The following is a 16,732-nucleotide window of genomic DNA, read 5'->3' as shown; positions in this document are numbered from 1 at the left end:
ACCCAGGGGGTAAAATTTAACTATGGCTGTGACCAAATCATACTTCCAGGTTGAACTCAGTAGCACTTTCACCAGTGAGCTTTCTGCATAGTCCTACTCACTCCCTGCACCCCTCACCCAAACAAGTAACCTCTATCCAAGCACAGCATTTTATTTATACATCTATCACGACTTTTACTAATTTCTGTTACATAAAATGATTCAAAGTGCTTGAGTCTTATCTGGCCTAGTAGATATCTTGTTCTTTGGAGGAAAGTGACTCCTATTCATCTTTCTGTCCTCAAAGCCCCTATTAGTCCACTGATTTGCTCATAGGAAGTGGTCATTAAATATTTACTACTAGAAATTATTAACATGTTTCTGAGCTAATCTCCAAGTGGCAGAAAACTGAACTAGTTAAACAAATCTATAACTTTCCAAATACATATTTTTTTATAACTAATTGGACCAAGCCAAGATACTTCCACTGGTTTCTCACTAGGACTAAGTATACAGGAAGGACAAAGCAGAAAAGTATAGAATCCACAAGTAAATTATTGATAGAACTATTAAAGTGTATTTGAACTTATAAATAGATCCCACTGGCATTTCTTAACTATCGTGACAGTGTTTTTGAGATGAGCTCATTACAAGTTACTATAAACGAGTAAACAATAAAAAGTGGTTTGAATAATTTTCCTCAGTCACAGCTGAATTCAAAACATAAGGCCCTATTATCATTTCTGCTACTATTTTGTGTTATATGGCTACTCTCACAGCAGGAATAGGAAAATAAATACATTCCTTTTCTAAGGTACACTGAAAGTTAAGAAAAGTAATTATCAACCCACAAAGTTATAAATTGTTTTTATCCTGCTTTTAATTTGTTACACTAAATTTATTTAATCTATAAATGTTTCCCTCACAAATTATAAGTAATCTTTAAACCTTCAATAAACAAGGTGGGCATCCCATAGATCAGAATATTTTTTATATTCTTATATTCTTTTATATTCTTAAGACATTTTATATTCTTAAGACAAAGTACAAAATCATAGTAGCAAACTTTCTTTAAAATGAAAATACACATACATGTATATTTAGACATGGAAAGTATATATATATATTGAAACACTAAAAGTTATCAAGAGATTATATTACTTTCAATATGCAGTGTATACCTTAAAATGCATCTCTTTTTATGATGTTGTTAAAATGATAATCTATAAAATAAAGTAATAAACAAAGGCACGATAAAAATACTCCCGCTGAAAAGTGACATCATCTTCATTGCATTCTCAAAGTAATTGAAAACATATCCTGAGTGTGTGCTTGCTCTTTCTCTCCACGCATGTGTGTGTGTGTGCACACGTGTGCAGGCATGTGTGGGTCTTCTGTTCATATTTTTTAGTTTCTTACAATAAAGAAAAAACACTAGCTGAGTTCCCAGCAGACTAATTTCTCAGGTCTCATGAGTTTCTTCAATTACGTATCTATTTATGTATTTAAGAGGACTTATCATGGTCTTTAAGCTTCAAAAATGGGCAATACTAAACTTTTTTAATAGGGGAAACCTCCAAACAAACTAATAAAAAGCTTAAACTTCCATCAGAGCATTTTAACGTGTCTACTAAATGATTAACTACCTGAAGAAATAAATGTTATTCATTAGTGGCAGTTCTGGCACAATGTATTGTATTGCAAACAGAAAAACAGCGGGAAAGTTAGTTGTTTAACCTATGAATACAGTGGGAAACTTAGTTGTTCAACCTATGAATACAGCTTTAAAAATTCTGTATCTTTCCCTAAATGGCATTGAAAATCTCAAGTGATGATTTAACTGTTTTAATAGGTCTCAATTACACTATATTTTTAAAGTAACACCAGGCATGTATTTAAAGGAAAGAGTCAAAATACAGCAAGCTAATATATTTGCTTAATGTGGTTTAATTATTGTATACACTACATAATGACATTCATGTAGCTATATTATTTTTTCAGATAAAGGACATTTGTTTTGCTCTGTAAAGCAAGAGATGGTACTTTAAACATCAGCTCACTGTACTAAGAGGAACCATTAATTACCTGGATTTTTGCTGCATTAAGTTTTTATAAAGAAGCAAGTTATAAAAGGTATTACTGTGAATTTACTTCAAAAAATAATTTTGGGGCTTCCCTGGTGGCACAGTGGTTGAGAGTCCGCCTGCCGATGCAGGGGACACGGGTTCGTGCCCCGGTCCGGGAAGATCCCACATGTCGCGGAGCGCCTGGGCCCGTGAGCCATGGCCGCTGAGCCTGCGCGTCCGGAGCCTGTTGCTCCGGAACGGGAGAGGCCACAACAGTGAGAGGCCTGCGTACCACAAAAATAAAAATAAAAATAATTTTGGGGTTATTTACTTGGCCAGTATGAAATAAGTGTCATCTTTTCTATTTTATGGGTATTTAGGCTATACAATGAGAATTGATTTTCTGAGTGATAGCCCTGAGACCTTGCAGGTGTCTCACTTATCAAAGAAAGATTCAATTATGTTCCTACATTGTACTTACCAAGGAAGAAAAGTAAGAGTATATACTTCACAAAAACTCCTAAAGAAAAGTTGCAATAACCTTCAGTTACCCAGATTAGTACCCCTAGATTATTCAAACCTCCCATTTCCAAGTGGTCTGTACAATAAGGATTTAAGGTATAAGAACGTTTTACATTTAGGAGTATCTTTATATACTCCCAATGATCCCCCATTTATTACATAATTAAAAGAGGTTTTTAATTAAAATTTTGAGGTAAGAGAATTACACATATGGTATTTGAATCACCAATAATACTGAGTAAAATGAAAAAAATCAAAGAATATACAAAATTAAGTACTAAACAGCCCCAGGAGGCTGTATTTATCTTTTCAGATTCCAGGCTTAAACCTCTGTTGCAAATTGCAACAGAGGTTTAAGATCTAGATGGTTGACTGGACCACAGAATCCGAAGGCTCCCTGCCAATCCTGACATCCTGTGATCTATGGAATGATGACAGTTCATTGGCCAGACCTTGAGTCTCTTTGCTTTCCACTGTGTGTTCTCAGTAAAGGGTAAAATAGTAAAAGGCACATAAATGAAAAATGCCACCAAAAGTAAAGAATTACAACAAGATAATAAAACATACTGCATAAAACTTAATTATGTTCAGTATGAAGGCAATGGTAACATGAAAAAAGTTGCTGGCTGCTTTTGATGTGAATCCTGAATACCTGCTTTGCCAAAAAAAAATCTTATTCTACAAAAATAATTTTATTCACTGCTTAAAAAGACAAAAACCCTAGTATTATCTCCTTAACTTATTAAGATTTTAAGCAACATTGTCTGAAGCTGGTTGGGGTAGGGGGAAAGGAACGTGGAACGTAAGCCCTACCAACTTCTCATCTGCTCCTTAGCAGAGTAATTTGCATATGAACATGTCTCACCTTATAGTTGTTCCCAAACCACTACTGATCTCTGATGAGGACACTAAGAACCACAGAAGAAATTTATTAACTTAATATCGTTGGGCCAAAGGGCCATCCATCTCTATAAATAGTGAAAGATAGTTGTAAATAATTCATAATTTTCTACAAGAATATTATGATGCTAGTTTTTTTTCCCCTAAATTTTTATAAAATCCTCCTTAACATGAAGTGCTGCCTTTCCTGTTAAAGGCTCTAAGTCAGGCAGTCTTCTTCTCAGCCTTGTCCTCCACCCCAGCCCACCTCTACATGACTGACTTGTCATCTTTCTAAGTCCAACTCTTTCAGGAAGCCTTCCCTGCCCAACAGCCCTCTCCATATTCTGCATTTGTTCTGCATATATTATTAATTTCTCCCACATTCTGCCAGATTCTATGGTACTTTTTTAAACCCCCAATTTGTGTGTGTGTGTGTGTGTGTGTGTGTGTCCTCTATTTTAGACTGCGCTCTTTTAAGAACACAGCTTGTATTTAACATTATCGCGTGCATCCCTGAAGGTTTGCACATGCTTCACACACAGTAGGCATTCAGTCAACATTCCAAACATAAATGAATATGAGTATGAAACATTAGGATAATTAGAGCAATGAGTGAAATATAGTCCTCCACCTGAGACAAACACATGAGAAACAGGGACACCTCCCCCCGCCCCAGTTCTTTAGACTGATGCAACATCTTTCTCTAAGTAATAGTGCAGGTCTTCTGACAAGACTTGAAACAAGGAGAGGGGATGAGGCAGAGGATATTGACTACCTTTTGGTTCATAAGAAAATATACTTGGGAAGACCAAGCTAGGAAAGCATGACCTCTTTACAGGGCAAAACACATTGTGAAATCTAAAGAAAAAGAACTGGCACTCAAGGATTTTCTAGCCGATTTCCTTTTGCCCTGAGGCACCACATTACCCTTGCCTTTGTGCCTCCACTCTGGTATGGGGCAGGGCTGTGCCCTAGGGTCAGGGAGTGAGGCAAATCTGGCCTCCAGTGTGGCATTCCCCATGCATTTTACTACAGAATAGATGTCAGATTGGTCTCCTCAAGGTTCCTCTCACTCATCCATTCAAGGTAATGGCCTATTTCTAACCAGTCTCCTATTTTAGAGACCCTCTGTGTTTTCCATACAATTCTGCTCCCCAGATCCAATGGGTAAACATATCCTGTCCATTCTACTTATGAAACACTTTAATTCTCTACTGCCTCTTACATTTTCATATTCTAGCAAGGGCCCCCTCTTTGAGCCACTGAGAAAGCCTCTACCTGACCCTCCTGCCAAAACGTATGTCTTCCATTTGTTGTGAGAAACCTCTTCCTTAAATCAATTAAATAAAACAAATAAACATCGCAAAGACCTGCTTCAAATCTCTTCCATTTCCTTTCTTTTCTCTTTTTTCTCTCCCTCTGGGGGGGAAGGGTGGGGAGGGGAGGATTCTTGCTTATTGATAATATTTAAACTCCTTGGGCCCATATGTGACTCCTTATAACTTGGCTCCAATGAATTTTTTCCAGCTTCATGTCCTGCCATTCGAATTCATGTACAGATTTATCCTATTAAGACGTTTAACGTCTCACATTTCTCTGGAAATAACAGGCCTTGTAATGAATTCTTGCTTTATACATACAATTCTTTTTGTCTCGAGTGACTCTCACCACTTTCCACATGGGAAATGCTCATCCTTCAACATCCACTTGTCTCCTCTCTCTAAAGACATCCCTCAGCATGCTGAACACGTCTGCAAAGTACTTACCTCCGGTATTGTGATTTACCCATTTACCATCAATCTATCCCTAGAATGTGAGACCCTCAAGGGAACGCACCAAGTCTGATGTATCTTTTTTTTATACCAAGCACATAGCCTGATACTTCCCATGTAGGAAACAAGCACTCACTGTTTGGGGGATAAGTAAAAGTACATAGAATACAATTCTCAAAGAACAAAATGTTAATATGTTGTTTAGGAAAAGCTGAAACAATCTTTTTCAGACCATGGGTTAAATAGGTTTTGAAGGGCTAGCCTTGGAACCAAATGGACTCCAGTGACTTTGTTTCTATGGGAACAGGCATTCTAAGTTCCAAGCAGCACACATACAAATGGGCTTCAGAACACACGTGTCCCCTCAAGGTTCCACGAGGCCAAGCAGCAGGCACTAAGGCTGGCGAGCGGCCACCCAGACTGGTGAGTGGCTGCACCTCCTTGAGAGGTGAATGAACCTAAACAAGACACCGAGTCGTGAGGTGCAGCTGAGCCATCTACAGAGACCAGCTCCATTCAGCCAGTGAGCAACCCGATACCCTCTGCCCAGCTGGCCTTCCCGGGCCCATGCCATGCTGCTCACTGTCTACTGTGTGCGGAGGGACCTCTCCGAGGCCACCTTCTCCCTCCAGGTCAGCCCTGACTTTGAGCTCCACAACTTCCGTGTCCTCTGTGAGCTTGAGTCTGGCATCCCCGCCGAGGAGATCCAGATTGTCTACATGGAGCGACTCCTTGCCTACGACCACTGTTCGTTGGGCTCCTATGGCCTCAAAGATGGCGACATGGTCGTTTTACTCCAGAAGGAGAACGTGGGGCCCCGGCCTCTGGGCCAGACATCCAGCCTGCCTCAGAGCGATTTCACCGGGACAGTCGTGCCTGGGACATCCAGCTCCCGGCAGCACCACCAGCACCAGCGGGCACAGTCGGCCCAGCAGTCCCGCGGCCTGGACTCTGGAAAGAAGATGACCTCTGCTCAAGGGCTGGACAGCCCCACCCTGATCCGAAACATGGTGCTTTCCAACCCCCATGATCTGTCCCTGCTGGAGGAATGCAATCCTGCCTTGGCCAAAGCCCTGCTCAGTAGAAACCTGGAGACCTTTTCTCAGGTCCTGATGGAGCAGCAAAGGGAAAGGTCCCTGAGAGAGCAAGAGATACTTAGCCTCTATTCTGCCGACCCGTTTGATTTGGAAGCTCAGGCCAAAATAGAGGAAGAGATCCAGCAGCAGAACATTGAGGAGAACATGAATATAGCGATGGAAGAGGTTCCAGAGAGTTTTGGACAAGTGGCCATGCTCTACATCAACTGCAAAGTGAATGGACATCCTTTGAAGGCTTTTGTTGACTCAGGTGCCCAAATGACCATTATGAGCCAAGCTTGTGCAAAGAGATGTAATATCATACGGCTGGTGGACCGACGATGGGCTGGGATTGCTAAAGGTGTGGGCACGCAGAGAATTATTGGCCGAGTTCACCTAGCTCAGATTCAAATCGAAGGTGATTTCTTACAATGCTCTTTCTCTATACTTGAAGAGCAGCCCATGGATATGCTTCTAGGGCTAGATATGCTCAAGAGACATCAATGTTCCATTGACCTGAAGAAAAACGTGCTGGTGATTGGCACAACTGGCACACAGACTTACTTTCTTCCTGAGGGAGAGTTACCTCCATGTGCTAAGTTGGTAAGTGAAACTGGGCAAGACGAGTCTTCAGACAAGGAAATAGCAGATACTATTAAACATTCAGTCATGGATTCAGGACGAAAAAAGCATTGAAACAGGCTATAAATATGCCATCACCTGAGGGAGTCTCAGGTCTCAGGAAATTATAAGACATGAGCTCATTGGCAAAGTAATCATTAAAAACATCAGTAACCACTAAACCTGGCCTTGGGACTAAGTTCTCAGAGCTGTCACTACGTAAATTGTGATTACTTGATCTTGGCCCCTCCATTTCTCTTATCCAAAAATCACTGAACCTTATCCTAAGAAGGCTCTGGAGGCTCCAACTGATTTCCAGATAATACATAAAAGGAAAACCAGCCTCTTTAGAGACACTGCCCTATGAAACTATAGGATGGCTTGTCCAAACCTGTTGCTATTTTGCAGAATTCCCTGGAAAAAGCCATTGCTGCAGCTGCTACAATGCACCTATACAAAATTATTTTAAATCAGCACTAACAAGTGTTTATATTCAGAGAAATACATTTATTTTCACAGACTTTGTTTTCTTTAGGAAAGGTACTAGAAATGGTAGGTCAATTGTACTCTTGAGTTGATTAATATTTATAAATGTCTGTTTGGGGCAGCATTAGGGCCAATTTCCTCATGTTTTACATCTTTCCTTCCCCTGGACTCCTGTGGAGTCATGCTCACTGAAATCCATTCCTAAAGGCTGTTTCTGCCATATTTGAGATAGTGGATTTTTCTCCTAGGATGTCCTAAAATAATTTCCTCTTTCTTCTGCATTCAAAGAAACTCTGATTGTAAAACAAAGGCAATCAAATAGACTTTTTTTTTTAATGATCATGCTTCTTGGGAACATGAAGATTGGGAGCCTCATGGTTGTACTGCGGTAGGAGTGGAAGGTGGGGACAGACAGTGGTCTAGGTCCCCTAATCCTCTTTCTGGTCCGTTTTATATATTAAACTGTTATTACATAAATATTGTTTGAACAAAGTGTTTCACTTTAAAATAACGTTTGAAAGTTTCTGAATGAGATCTCTAAGGCCTCATTCAGCTCTATGGTCCATTCTGACAAAGCTACTCTCCATTACTACTGATAGTGAGAAATAGAAGATTCCTGACGTAATTACAATCCACAGCTAAAACCCTAAGAGACAAGGTTCAGCTGCCTGAGGCCATCAGACTCAGAGAAAATGTTTCAGGGCAGTAATCCATCAGGACTAGTATTAGAATACAGGATTCAAAGTCAAATAATATATGTTCTGATTTTAGCTCTATATTAACTAGGCAAATCAGCTTACATATAGTACAACTCAATTTCTCGTCTATAAACTGTTTCAGAGGGGAGAGTCATTTTCAGCTACTAAGACTACATTATGAACGAGGATATCCTTTACGTTTCCCCAACAAGATCTAAAGCCACCCAAAGCCTTTCCAAAGGCTACAGAAAAAAAAAAAAAAAAATTCTCCCCTGTAGGTCTCCCTTTCTTGGTCAGCTTCTAGGTATGACTAATCATCATTTTGTATAGAGTCTCCTCCTCTCCCCTTCCAGACATCATCAGTTCGCCTCCCAGTATTCTTCTTCTTTACAGGTGTTCCTATGCTCATATCATTGCCCAAACCTTGTCTACATTTGTACCAGGGCTTACATCCAGTAGAGTTGCTAAAAATGACCAATAGATAGACTTCTTTTCTCCTTTTGTTTCTAATTAAGTACTAAAGACAAAAGTAATTGACGAAATGAAGGAAGAAATTCAGAGTAAAGCCAGGGATAAGCAGTTAAATGCCTGTGAAAGATGGGAACTGACCTGATAAATGCATGGATTCCTTCACGGATAAAAATTAGCAAACTCCTCAGTGTTTTCTGCTGAACTGAGCTTTCAGGTCCATTTATACAAAAAACATATCTCATATGCATATGTCACACGGGGTTGCTCAACATAAAGTTTCAGTATATGGTGTATCAGGATTTCTAACCCATAAAAGCCAATCAAAAATCACCAAATTTTTAAACTAAAAAGACAGTGTGCATGATATCAAATCCCACCACACTCACACTCACTCGCCCTTCTCAGAGAAACATCACTTCTAATGTAGCTATGATGTTTCAGGACCAGACTTAGGTATAATTCTTTGTTTCTTATTTTGAGTTGAACTCTATTATTCCATAACTTCCAAAATGTTGGTCTTCATTCTTCCTTTTTTCAAGAACACACTTACTTTCTCTGGCACACAACAATCCTTTTAATATATGAAATCAATGTCATCTGAAATAAGTCTCTTTTGTAGGCTTTCACCAGATTCTATAACTGCTCCTCATTGGAGAAGTTTGGACTCACCTAAAAATTTCTGTCATGTTCCTTTGGATATAGTCCAGCTTCTAAATATATTACTTGAGTAGATGGATTGGTAAATAAAAATACTTCTATTGAATTGAAAAGCAGTGATCTCAAAGAAAAATCAATAAACAGAGTGAATTAATTAAGCAATGTCCTTGCTGATTAATTTTTTTAAGATCATTGTTTTTCAAATCAGAAAGTATTTTGAAAATTAGTTGTATGGATTTAAAGTCTTAACTCAGTCCTGTGTACACCTGAATAGATCTTAATCAATTAACTTTTAAATGGATTAGTTTTAGTAAAAGGCAGCATCTTTTGCATGTCTCCTATGTAAATCAGGTACTATGTAAAATATTTTACATATACTACTATCATTAGTCTTCAGAATAGACCTTCAAAAGAGTTATCATTTGACTGTATTTTACAGATAAGAAATTCAAGGCTCAGAACTATTATGAAACATTCAAATATCCAAAGCTTACTGTTTTTTAAACTTTTTTTGACAACAATCTGCATTTTAAATTGTGACCAAGTTTTACATCACACACACACAGGCAAAAGCACACAAACATCTGTCTTTGAAACAAAAAGATTCTTGAAGTAATATGAAATGTTTTATCCTTTCCTAGCCTATTTCTTTAAAATGTTATATTTTATTATTTAAAAAATATTTTAGACATGCCCCACTAACTGTACCCAAGGTCTCCTGATCCACAATTTGAAAGGCCCTGACTTCCCAGATTGCCTGATTCAAGTCTTTCTGATTTCAAATGCCACACTCTTTCTAATATGTAACCTTCTCGACATGACCCATTTTAATTCTAGATACTGGCACAAAACTGTTTCAAAGTTTCATTTTATGAAGACTACCAAAACACTACCAGTAAAAATGGAAACAGAGCAGCAGTAATCAGAATACACTCAGCAATTATTTATTGAACATCCATGAAACATGCACTGAGCCAGGTTTTTATAAGCATGCAAATGAATAAGGTACAGTTCTAGACCTCAAGGTGATTACAGCTTTGTGTAGAGGTAGGAGAGAGTCTTGTGATCAGCTAAGAACAAACAAGGTAGACATGTAATCAGTACTATGTTAGTGCAAATGAAGGCATAAATTTTAACTGGGGAGTTATTTTTTAAATACATAAGCAAGCCAGTAAAATGTACTTTCAATATGTCTAAAATGACCATCACTGATGCTAGAAAAAACAAACAATGAACCATATTCTCCTCCTAAAGTTCAGGTTGCTAATATACAACTTACAGGTATCTACTCTTGGGAATTTACTACCTGAAAAATGAACAGTTCTTCATTTTCTTTCTTCCCTTAGAAATCATGATAAAGTAGACCACATGATGAAATAGACATAACTTGTTTAAAATAACAAGCCATTTTAAAATTCCATCAAGACTTTGCTTTCACCAACGCCCACTGAAATATCCATCTTACTTAAAAGAAAATCACTTTGTTAATAAGCATGCATTTGAAGATTAAAGCAATGCATTCTGCCACAGTTAAACTGGAAGACTGATAATATTTGAGATTAGTAGAGCATATATATAATCCTAACTTCTTTCTTAAACTACCAGGTCATAAAATTTCTCTTGCTTCTAGAAGAAAATCCACTCCCCCAAGAGAAAAACGCAAATGGATATCTGAATGTATGACTTCATCTTCACTGCGGGTATTAAATGTTGCCTTTTTTAAGAAAACGTTGTACTTCTTTCAGACAGTCATTTGCTGACATCCAACACTCCATAAAGAAACACTTCAGTAGGGCTTCCCTGGTGGCGCAGTGGTTGAGAGTCCGTCTGCCGATACAGGGGACGCGAGTTCGTGCCCTGGTCCGGGAGGATCCCACATGTCGTGGAGTGGCTGGGCCCGTGAGCCATGGCCGCTGAGCCTGTGCGTCCAGAGCCTGTGCTCCGCGACGGGAGAGGCCACAACAGTGAGAGGCCCACGTACCGCAAAAAAAAAAAAAAAAAAAAAGAAACACTTGAATAAATAATGAGAGTCATCTGGGATTCACACCAGGAAACTGCTGATGAAGATATTAATCAACCCTAACATTTATAGTTATTCTCTGAGATAAACAAGAGCCTGGAAGACCAAAGAAGAGGAACAAAGGTAAAGAGAAGTAAAGGAGGAAAAGGGGAACCCCCCACCACCACACACAGAAATCTGAATTGCTTTTAACTAATTATCTCTTGGTTTAAGTACAGTTTCATAAAGTAGGTAGGGACTGGGCTGAGATCGAGGATTGGCTACATTTCCATAATACTTCATCCACCATTGGCAAGTTATCTAAAAATGAAAATATTTTCACTTTAGAGCCTGAGTCAAACTTGCTTTTGAACCCCAGCTTATTTGCATATGTGGGTCCATCCTTTAGAATCTCAGAACTTCTAAGGGTCTGTTATCAGAAAAATGGGGTTCAAGGTCCTGCTGCCCTCTGTATACTTAACAGGCAATCCTGTGGAGATGGGCACACCTGGGGCTGTTTTGTCTCTTGTTACTGCACTGAATGTTTTGATGATTGCTGCTCCTTCTTCCTTATCCCCCTCCTCCTCCTTCTCCTCCTTTGGAGAAAGACTTTTATGAATCCAGCTTTTCTATATTCTAATGAGTAAGGTTTATTTTCAAAACATCATTAGAGATCCTAGAGGGGAAGATGGCGGAAGAGTAAGACGCAGAGATCACCTTCCTCCCCACAGATACACCATTAATACATCTACACGTGGAACAACTCCTACAGAACACCTACTGAACGCTAGCAGAAGACCTCAGACCTCCCAAAAGGCAAGAAAGTCCCCACGTACCTGGGTAGGGCAAAAGAAAAAAGAAAAAACAGAGACAAAAGAATAGGGACGGGACCTGCACCAGTGGGAGGGAGCTGTCAAGGAGGAAAGCTTTCCACACACTAGGAAGCCCCTTCGCGGGCGGAGACTGCGGGTGGAGGAGGGGGAAAGCTTCGAAGCCGCGGAGGAGAACACAGCAACAGGTGTGCGCAGGGCAAAGTGGAGAGATTCCCGCACAGAGGATCGGTGCCGAGAGGCTTGTCTGCTCACCCGCCGGGGCGGGCAGGGCTGGGAGCTGAGGCTCCGGCTTCGGTCAGATCGCAGGGAGAGGACTGGGGTTGGCGGCGTGAACACAGCCTGCAGGGGGTTAGTGCACCACGGCTAGCCGGGAGGCAGTCCGGGGAAAAGTCTGGACCTGCCAAAGAGGGAAGAGACTTTTTTTTCCCTTTTTGTTTCCTGGTGCGCGAGGAGAGGGGATTAACAGCGCTGCTTAAAGGAGCTCCAGAGACTGGCGCGAGCCGCGGCTAAAAGCGCGGACCCCAGAGACAGGTATGAGATGCTAAGGCTGCTGCTGCCGCCACCACCAAGAAGCCTGTGTGTGAGTACAGGTCACTATCCACACCTCCCTTCCGGGGAGGCTGTGCAGCCCGCCACTGCCAGGGTCCCGGGATCCAAGGACAACTTCCCCGGGAGAACGCACAGCGCGCCTCAGGCTGGTGCAACGTCACGCAGGCCTCTGCCGCCCCAGGCTCGCCCGGCACTCCGTACCCCTCCGGCCGCCCCGCCTGAGTGAGCCAGAGCCCCCGAAGCAGCTGCTCCTTTAACCCCGTCCTGTCTGAGCGAAGAACAGACGCCCTCCTGCGACCTACATGCAGAGGCGGGGCCAAATCCAAAGCTGAGACCCTGGAGCTGTGAGAACAAAGAAGAGAAAGGGAAATCCCTCCCAGCAGCCTCAGAAGCAGCGGATTAAAGCTCTACAATTAACTTGATGTATCCTGCATCTGTGGAATACATGAATAGACAAAGAATCATCCCAAATTAAGGAGGTGGACTTTGAGAGCAAGATTTATGATTTTTTCCCCTTTTTCTCTTTTTGTGAGTGTGTATGTGTATGCTTCTGTGTGAGATTTTGTCTGTATAGCTTTGCTTTCACCATTTGTCCTAGGGTTCTATCCATCCGTTTTTTTTGTTTGTTTTTCTTTAAAATTTTTTTTTTCTTAAAAATTATTTTTATTTTAATATATTTATTTTATTTTATCTTACTTTATTTTATTTTATCTTCTTTCTTTCTTTTCTCCCTTTCTTTCTTCCTTCCTTCCTTTCTTTCTTCCTTCCTTCCTTCCTTCCTTCCTTCCTTCCTTCCTTCCTTCCTTTCTTTTTCCTTCCTTCCTTCCTTCCTTCCTTCCTTCCTTTCTTTCTTTCTTTCTTTCTTTCTTTCTTTCTTTCTTTCTTTCTTTCTTTCTTTCTTTCTTTCTTTCTTTCTTTCTTTCTTTCTTTCTTTCTTCCTTTCTTTCTGCTTTTGCTCCCTTTTATTCTGAGCCGTGTGGATGAAAGCCTCTTCGTGCTGCAGCCAGGAGTCAGTGCTGTGCCTCTGAGGTGGGAGAGCCAACTTCAGGACACTGGTCCACAAGAGACCTCCCAGCTCCACATAATATCAAACAGCGAAAATCTGCCAGAGATCTCCATCTCAACACCAGCACCCAGCTTCACTCAACGACCAATAAGCTACAGCGCTGGACACTCTATGCCAAACAACTAGCAAGACAGGAACACAAACCCACCCATTAGAACAGAGGCTGTCTAAAATCATAATAAGTCCACAGACACCCCAGAACACACCACCAGACATGGACCTGCCCACCAGAAAGACAAGATCCAGCCTCATCCACCAGAACACAGGGACTAGTCCCCTCCACCAGGAAGCCTACACAACCCACTGAACCAACTTTAGCCACTGGGGTCAGACACCAAAAACAACGGAAACTACGAACCTACAGCCTGCAAAAAGGAGACCCCAAACACAGTAAGATAAGCAAAATGAGAAGACAGAAAAAACAGCAGACTAAAGAGCAAGATAAAAACCAACCAGACCTAACAAATGAAGAGGAAATAGGCAGTCTACCTAAAAAAGAGTTCAAAATAATGATAGTAAAGATGATCCAAAATCTTGGAAATACAATAGACAAAATGCAAGAAACATTTAACAAGGACCTAAAAGAACTAAAGATGAAACAAGCAATGATGAACAACACAATAAATTAAATGAAAAATACTCTGGATGGGATCAATAGCAGAATAACTGAGGCAGAAGAACGGATAAGTGACCTGGAAGATAAAATAGTGGAAATAACTACTGCAGAGCAGAATAAAGGAAAAAGAATGAAAAGAACTGAGGACGGTCTCAGAGACCTCTGGGACAACATTAAACGCACCAACATTTGAATTATAGGGGTTCCAGAAGAAGAAGAGAAAAAGAAAGGGACTGAGAAAATATTTGAAGAGATTATAGTTGAAAACTTCCCTAATATGGAAAGGAAATAGTTAATCAAGTCCAGGAAGCACAGAGAGTCCCATACAGGATAAATCCAAGGAGAAATACGCCAAGACACATATTAACCAAACTGTCAAAATTAAATACAAGAAAACAAATTAAAAGCAGCAAGGGAAAAGCAACAAATAACACACAAGGGAATCCCCATAAGGTTAACAGCTCATCTTTCAGCAGAAACTCTGCAAGCCAGAAGGGACTGGCAGGACATATTTAAAGTGACAAAGGAGAAAAACCAGCAGCCTAGATTACTCTACCCAGCAAGGATCTCATTCAGATTTGATGGAGAAATTAAAACATTTACAGACAAGCAAAAGCTGAGAGAGTTCAGCACCACCAAACCAGCTCTGAAACAAATGCTAAAGGAACTTCTCTAGGCAAGGAACACAAGAGAAGGAAAAGATCAACAATAATGAACCCAAAACAATTAAGAAAATGGGAATAAGAACATACATATTGATAATTACCTTAAATGTAAATGGACTAAATGCTCCCACCAAAAGACACAGATTGGCTGAATGGGTACAAAAACAAGACCCATATATATGCTGTCTACAAGAGACCCACTTCAGACCTAGAGACACATACAGACTGAAAGTAAGGGGATGGAAAAAGATATTCCATGCAAATGGAAACCAAAAGAAAGCTGGAGTAGCAATTCTCATATCAGACAACATAGACTTTAAAATAAAGACTATTAGAAGAGACAAAGAAGGACACTACATAATGATCAAGGAATTGATCCAAGAAGAGGATATAACAATTGTAAATATTTATGCACCCAACATAGGAGCACCTCAATACATAAGGCAAATACTAACAGCCGTAAAAGGGGAAATCGACAGTAACACCATCATAGTAGGGGACTTTAACACCCCACTTTCACCAATGGATAGATCATCCAAAATGAAAATAAGTAAGGAAAGACAGCTTTAAATGATACATTAAACAAGATGGATTTAATTGATATTTATAGGACATTCCATCCAAAAACAACAGAATACACATTTTTCTCAAGTGCTAATGGAACATTCTCCAGGATAGATCATATCTTGGGTCACAAATCAAGCCTTGGTAAATTTAACAAAATTGAAATTGTATCAAGTATCTTTTCCAACCGCAACACTATGAGACTAGATATCAAATACAGGAAAAGATCTGTAAAAAATACAAACACATGCAGGCTAAACAATACACTACTTAATAACGAAGTGATCACTGAAGAAATCAAAGAGGAAATAAAAAAATACCTAGAAACAAATGACAATGGAGACACAATGACCCAAAACCTATGCAATGCAGCAAAAGTAGTTCTAAGAGGGAAATTTATAGCAATACAATCCTACCTTAAGAAACAGGAGGGCTTCCCTGGTGGTGCAGCGGTTGAGAGTCCGCCTGCCGATGCAGGGGACACGGGTTCGTGCCCCGGTCCGGGAGGATCCCACATGCCGTGGAGCAGCTGGGCCTGTGAGCCATGGCCGCTGAGCCTGTGCGTCCGGAGCCTGTGCTCCACAACGGGAGAGGCCACAACAGTGAGAGGCCCGCATACCAAAAAAAAAAAAAAAAAAAACAGGAAACATCTCGAGAAAACAACCTAACCTTACACCTAAATCAATTAGAGAAAGAAGAAAAACAACCCAAAGTTAGCAGAAGGAAAGAAATCATAAAGATCAGATCAGAAATAAATGAAAAAGAAATGAAGGAAATGATAGCAAAGATCAATAAAACTAAAAGCTGGTTCTTTGAGAAGATAAACAAAATTGATAAACCATTAGCCAGGCTTATCAAGAAAAAAATGGAGAAGACTCAGTTCATCAGAATTAGAAAAGAAAAAGGAGAAGTAACAACTGACACTGCAGAAATACAAAGGATCATGAGAGATTACTACAAGTAACTCTATGCCAATAAAATGGACAACATGGAAGAAATGGACAAATTCTTAGGAATGCGCAACCTGCCAAGACTGAACCAGGAAGATATAGAAAATATGAACAGACCAATCACAAGCACTGAAATTGAAACTGTGATTAAAAATCTTCCAACAAACAAAAGCCCAGGACCAGATGGCTTCACAGGCAAATTCTATCAAACATTTAGAGAAGAGCTAACACCTATCCTTCTCAAACTCTTCCAAAATATA

The 16,732-nt window shown here is 40.1% G+C and overlaps 2 protein-coding genes across 3 annotated transcripts in view; one reads left to right on the top strand and one right to left on the bottom strand.

Moving 5' to 3' along the window:
* Positions 1-16,732, bottom strand: part of PDGFD (platelet derived growth factor D) — a 237,925-nt gene that overhangs the window by 102,723 nt on the left and 118,470 nt on the right. The gene's annotated exons all lie outside the window — the stretch shown is intronic.
* Positions 5,794-6,993, top strand: DDI1 (DDI proteasomal shuttling factor 1). Its single transcript, XM_027095684.1, has one exon. It carries the CDS (start codon positions 5,794-5,796, stop codon positions 6,991-6,993), a length of 1,200 nt encoding a protein of 399 aa, XP_026951485.1.

The sequence above is a fragment of the Aethalodelphis obliquidens genome, unplaced genomic scaffold (assembly GCF_003676395.1).
Source record: "Aethalodelphis obliquidens isolate GAN/ISIS:26980383/991018 unplaced genomic scaffold, ASM367639v1 scaffold93, whole genome shotgun sequence".
NCBI classification, from domain to species: Eukaryota; Metazoa; Chordata; class Mammalia; order Artiodactyla; family Delphinidae; genus Aethalodelphis; species Aethalodelphis obliquidens.
The sequence above is the reverse complement of the archived record's forward strand: the minus strand, read 5'-3'. Positions and strand labels throughout refer to the sequence as shown.

Coding starts and splice junctions, on each gene's coding strand:
- DDI1 (XM_027095684.1), top strand. CDS start 5,794: ATGCTGCTCACTGTCTACTGTGTGCGGAGGGACCTCTCCGAGGCCACC.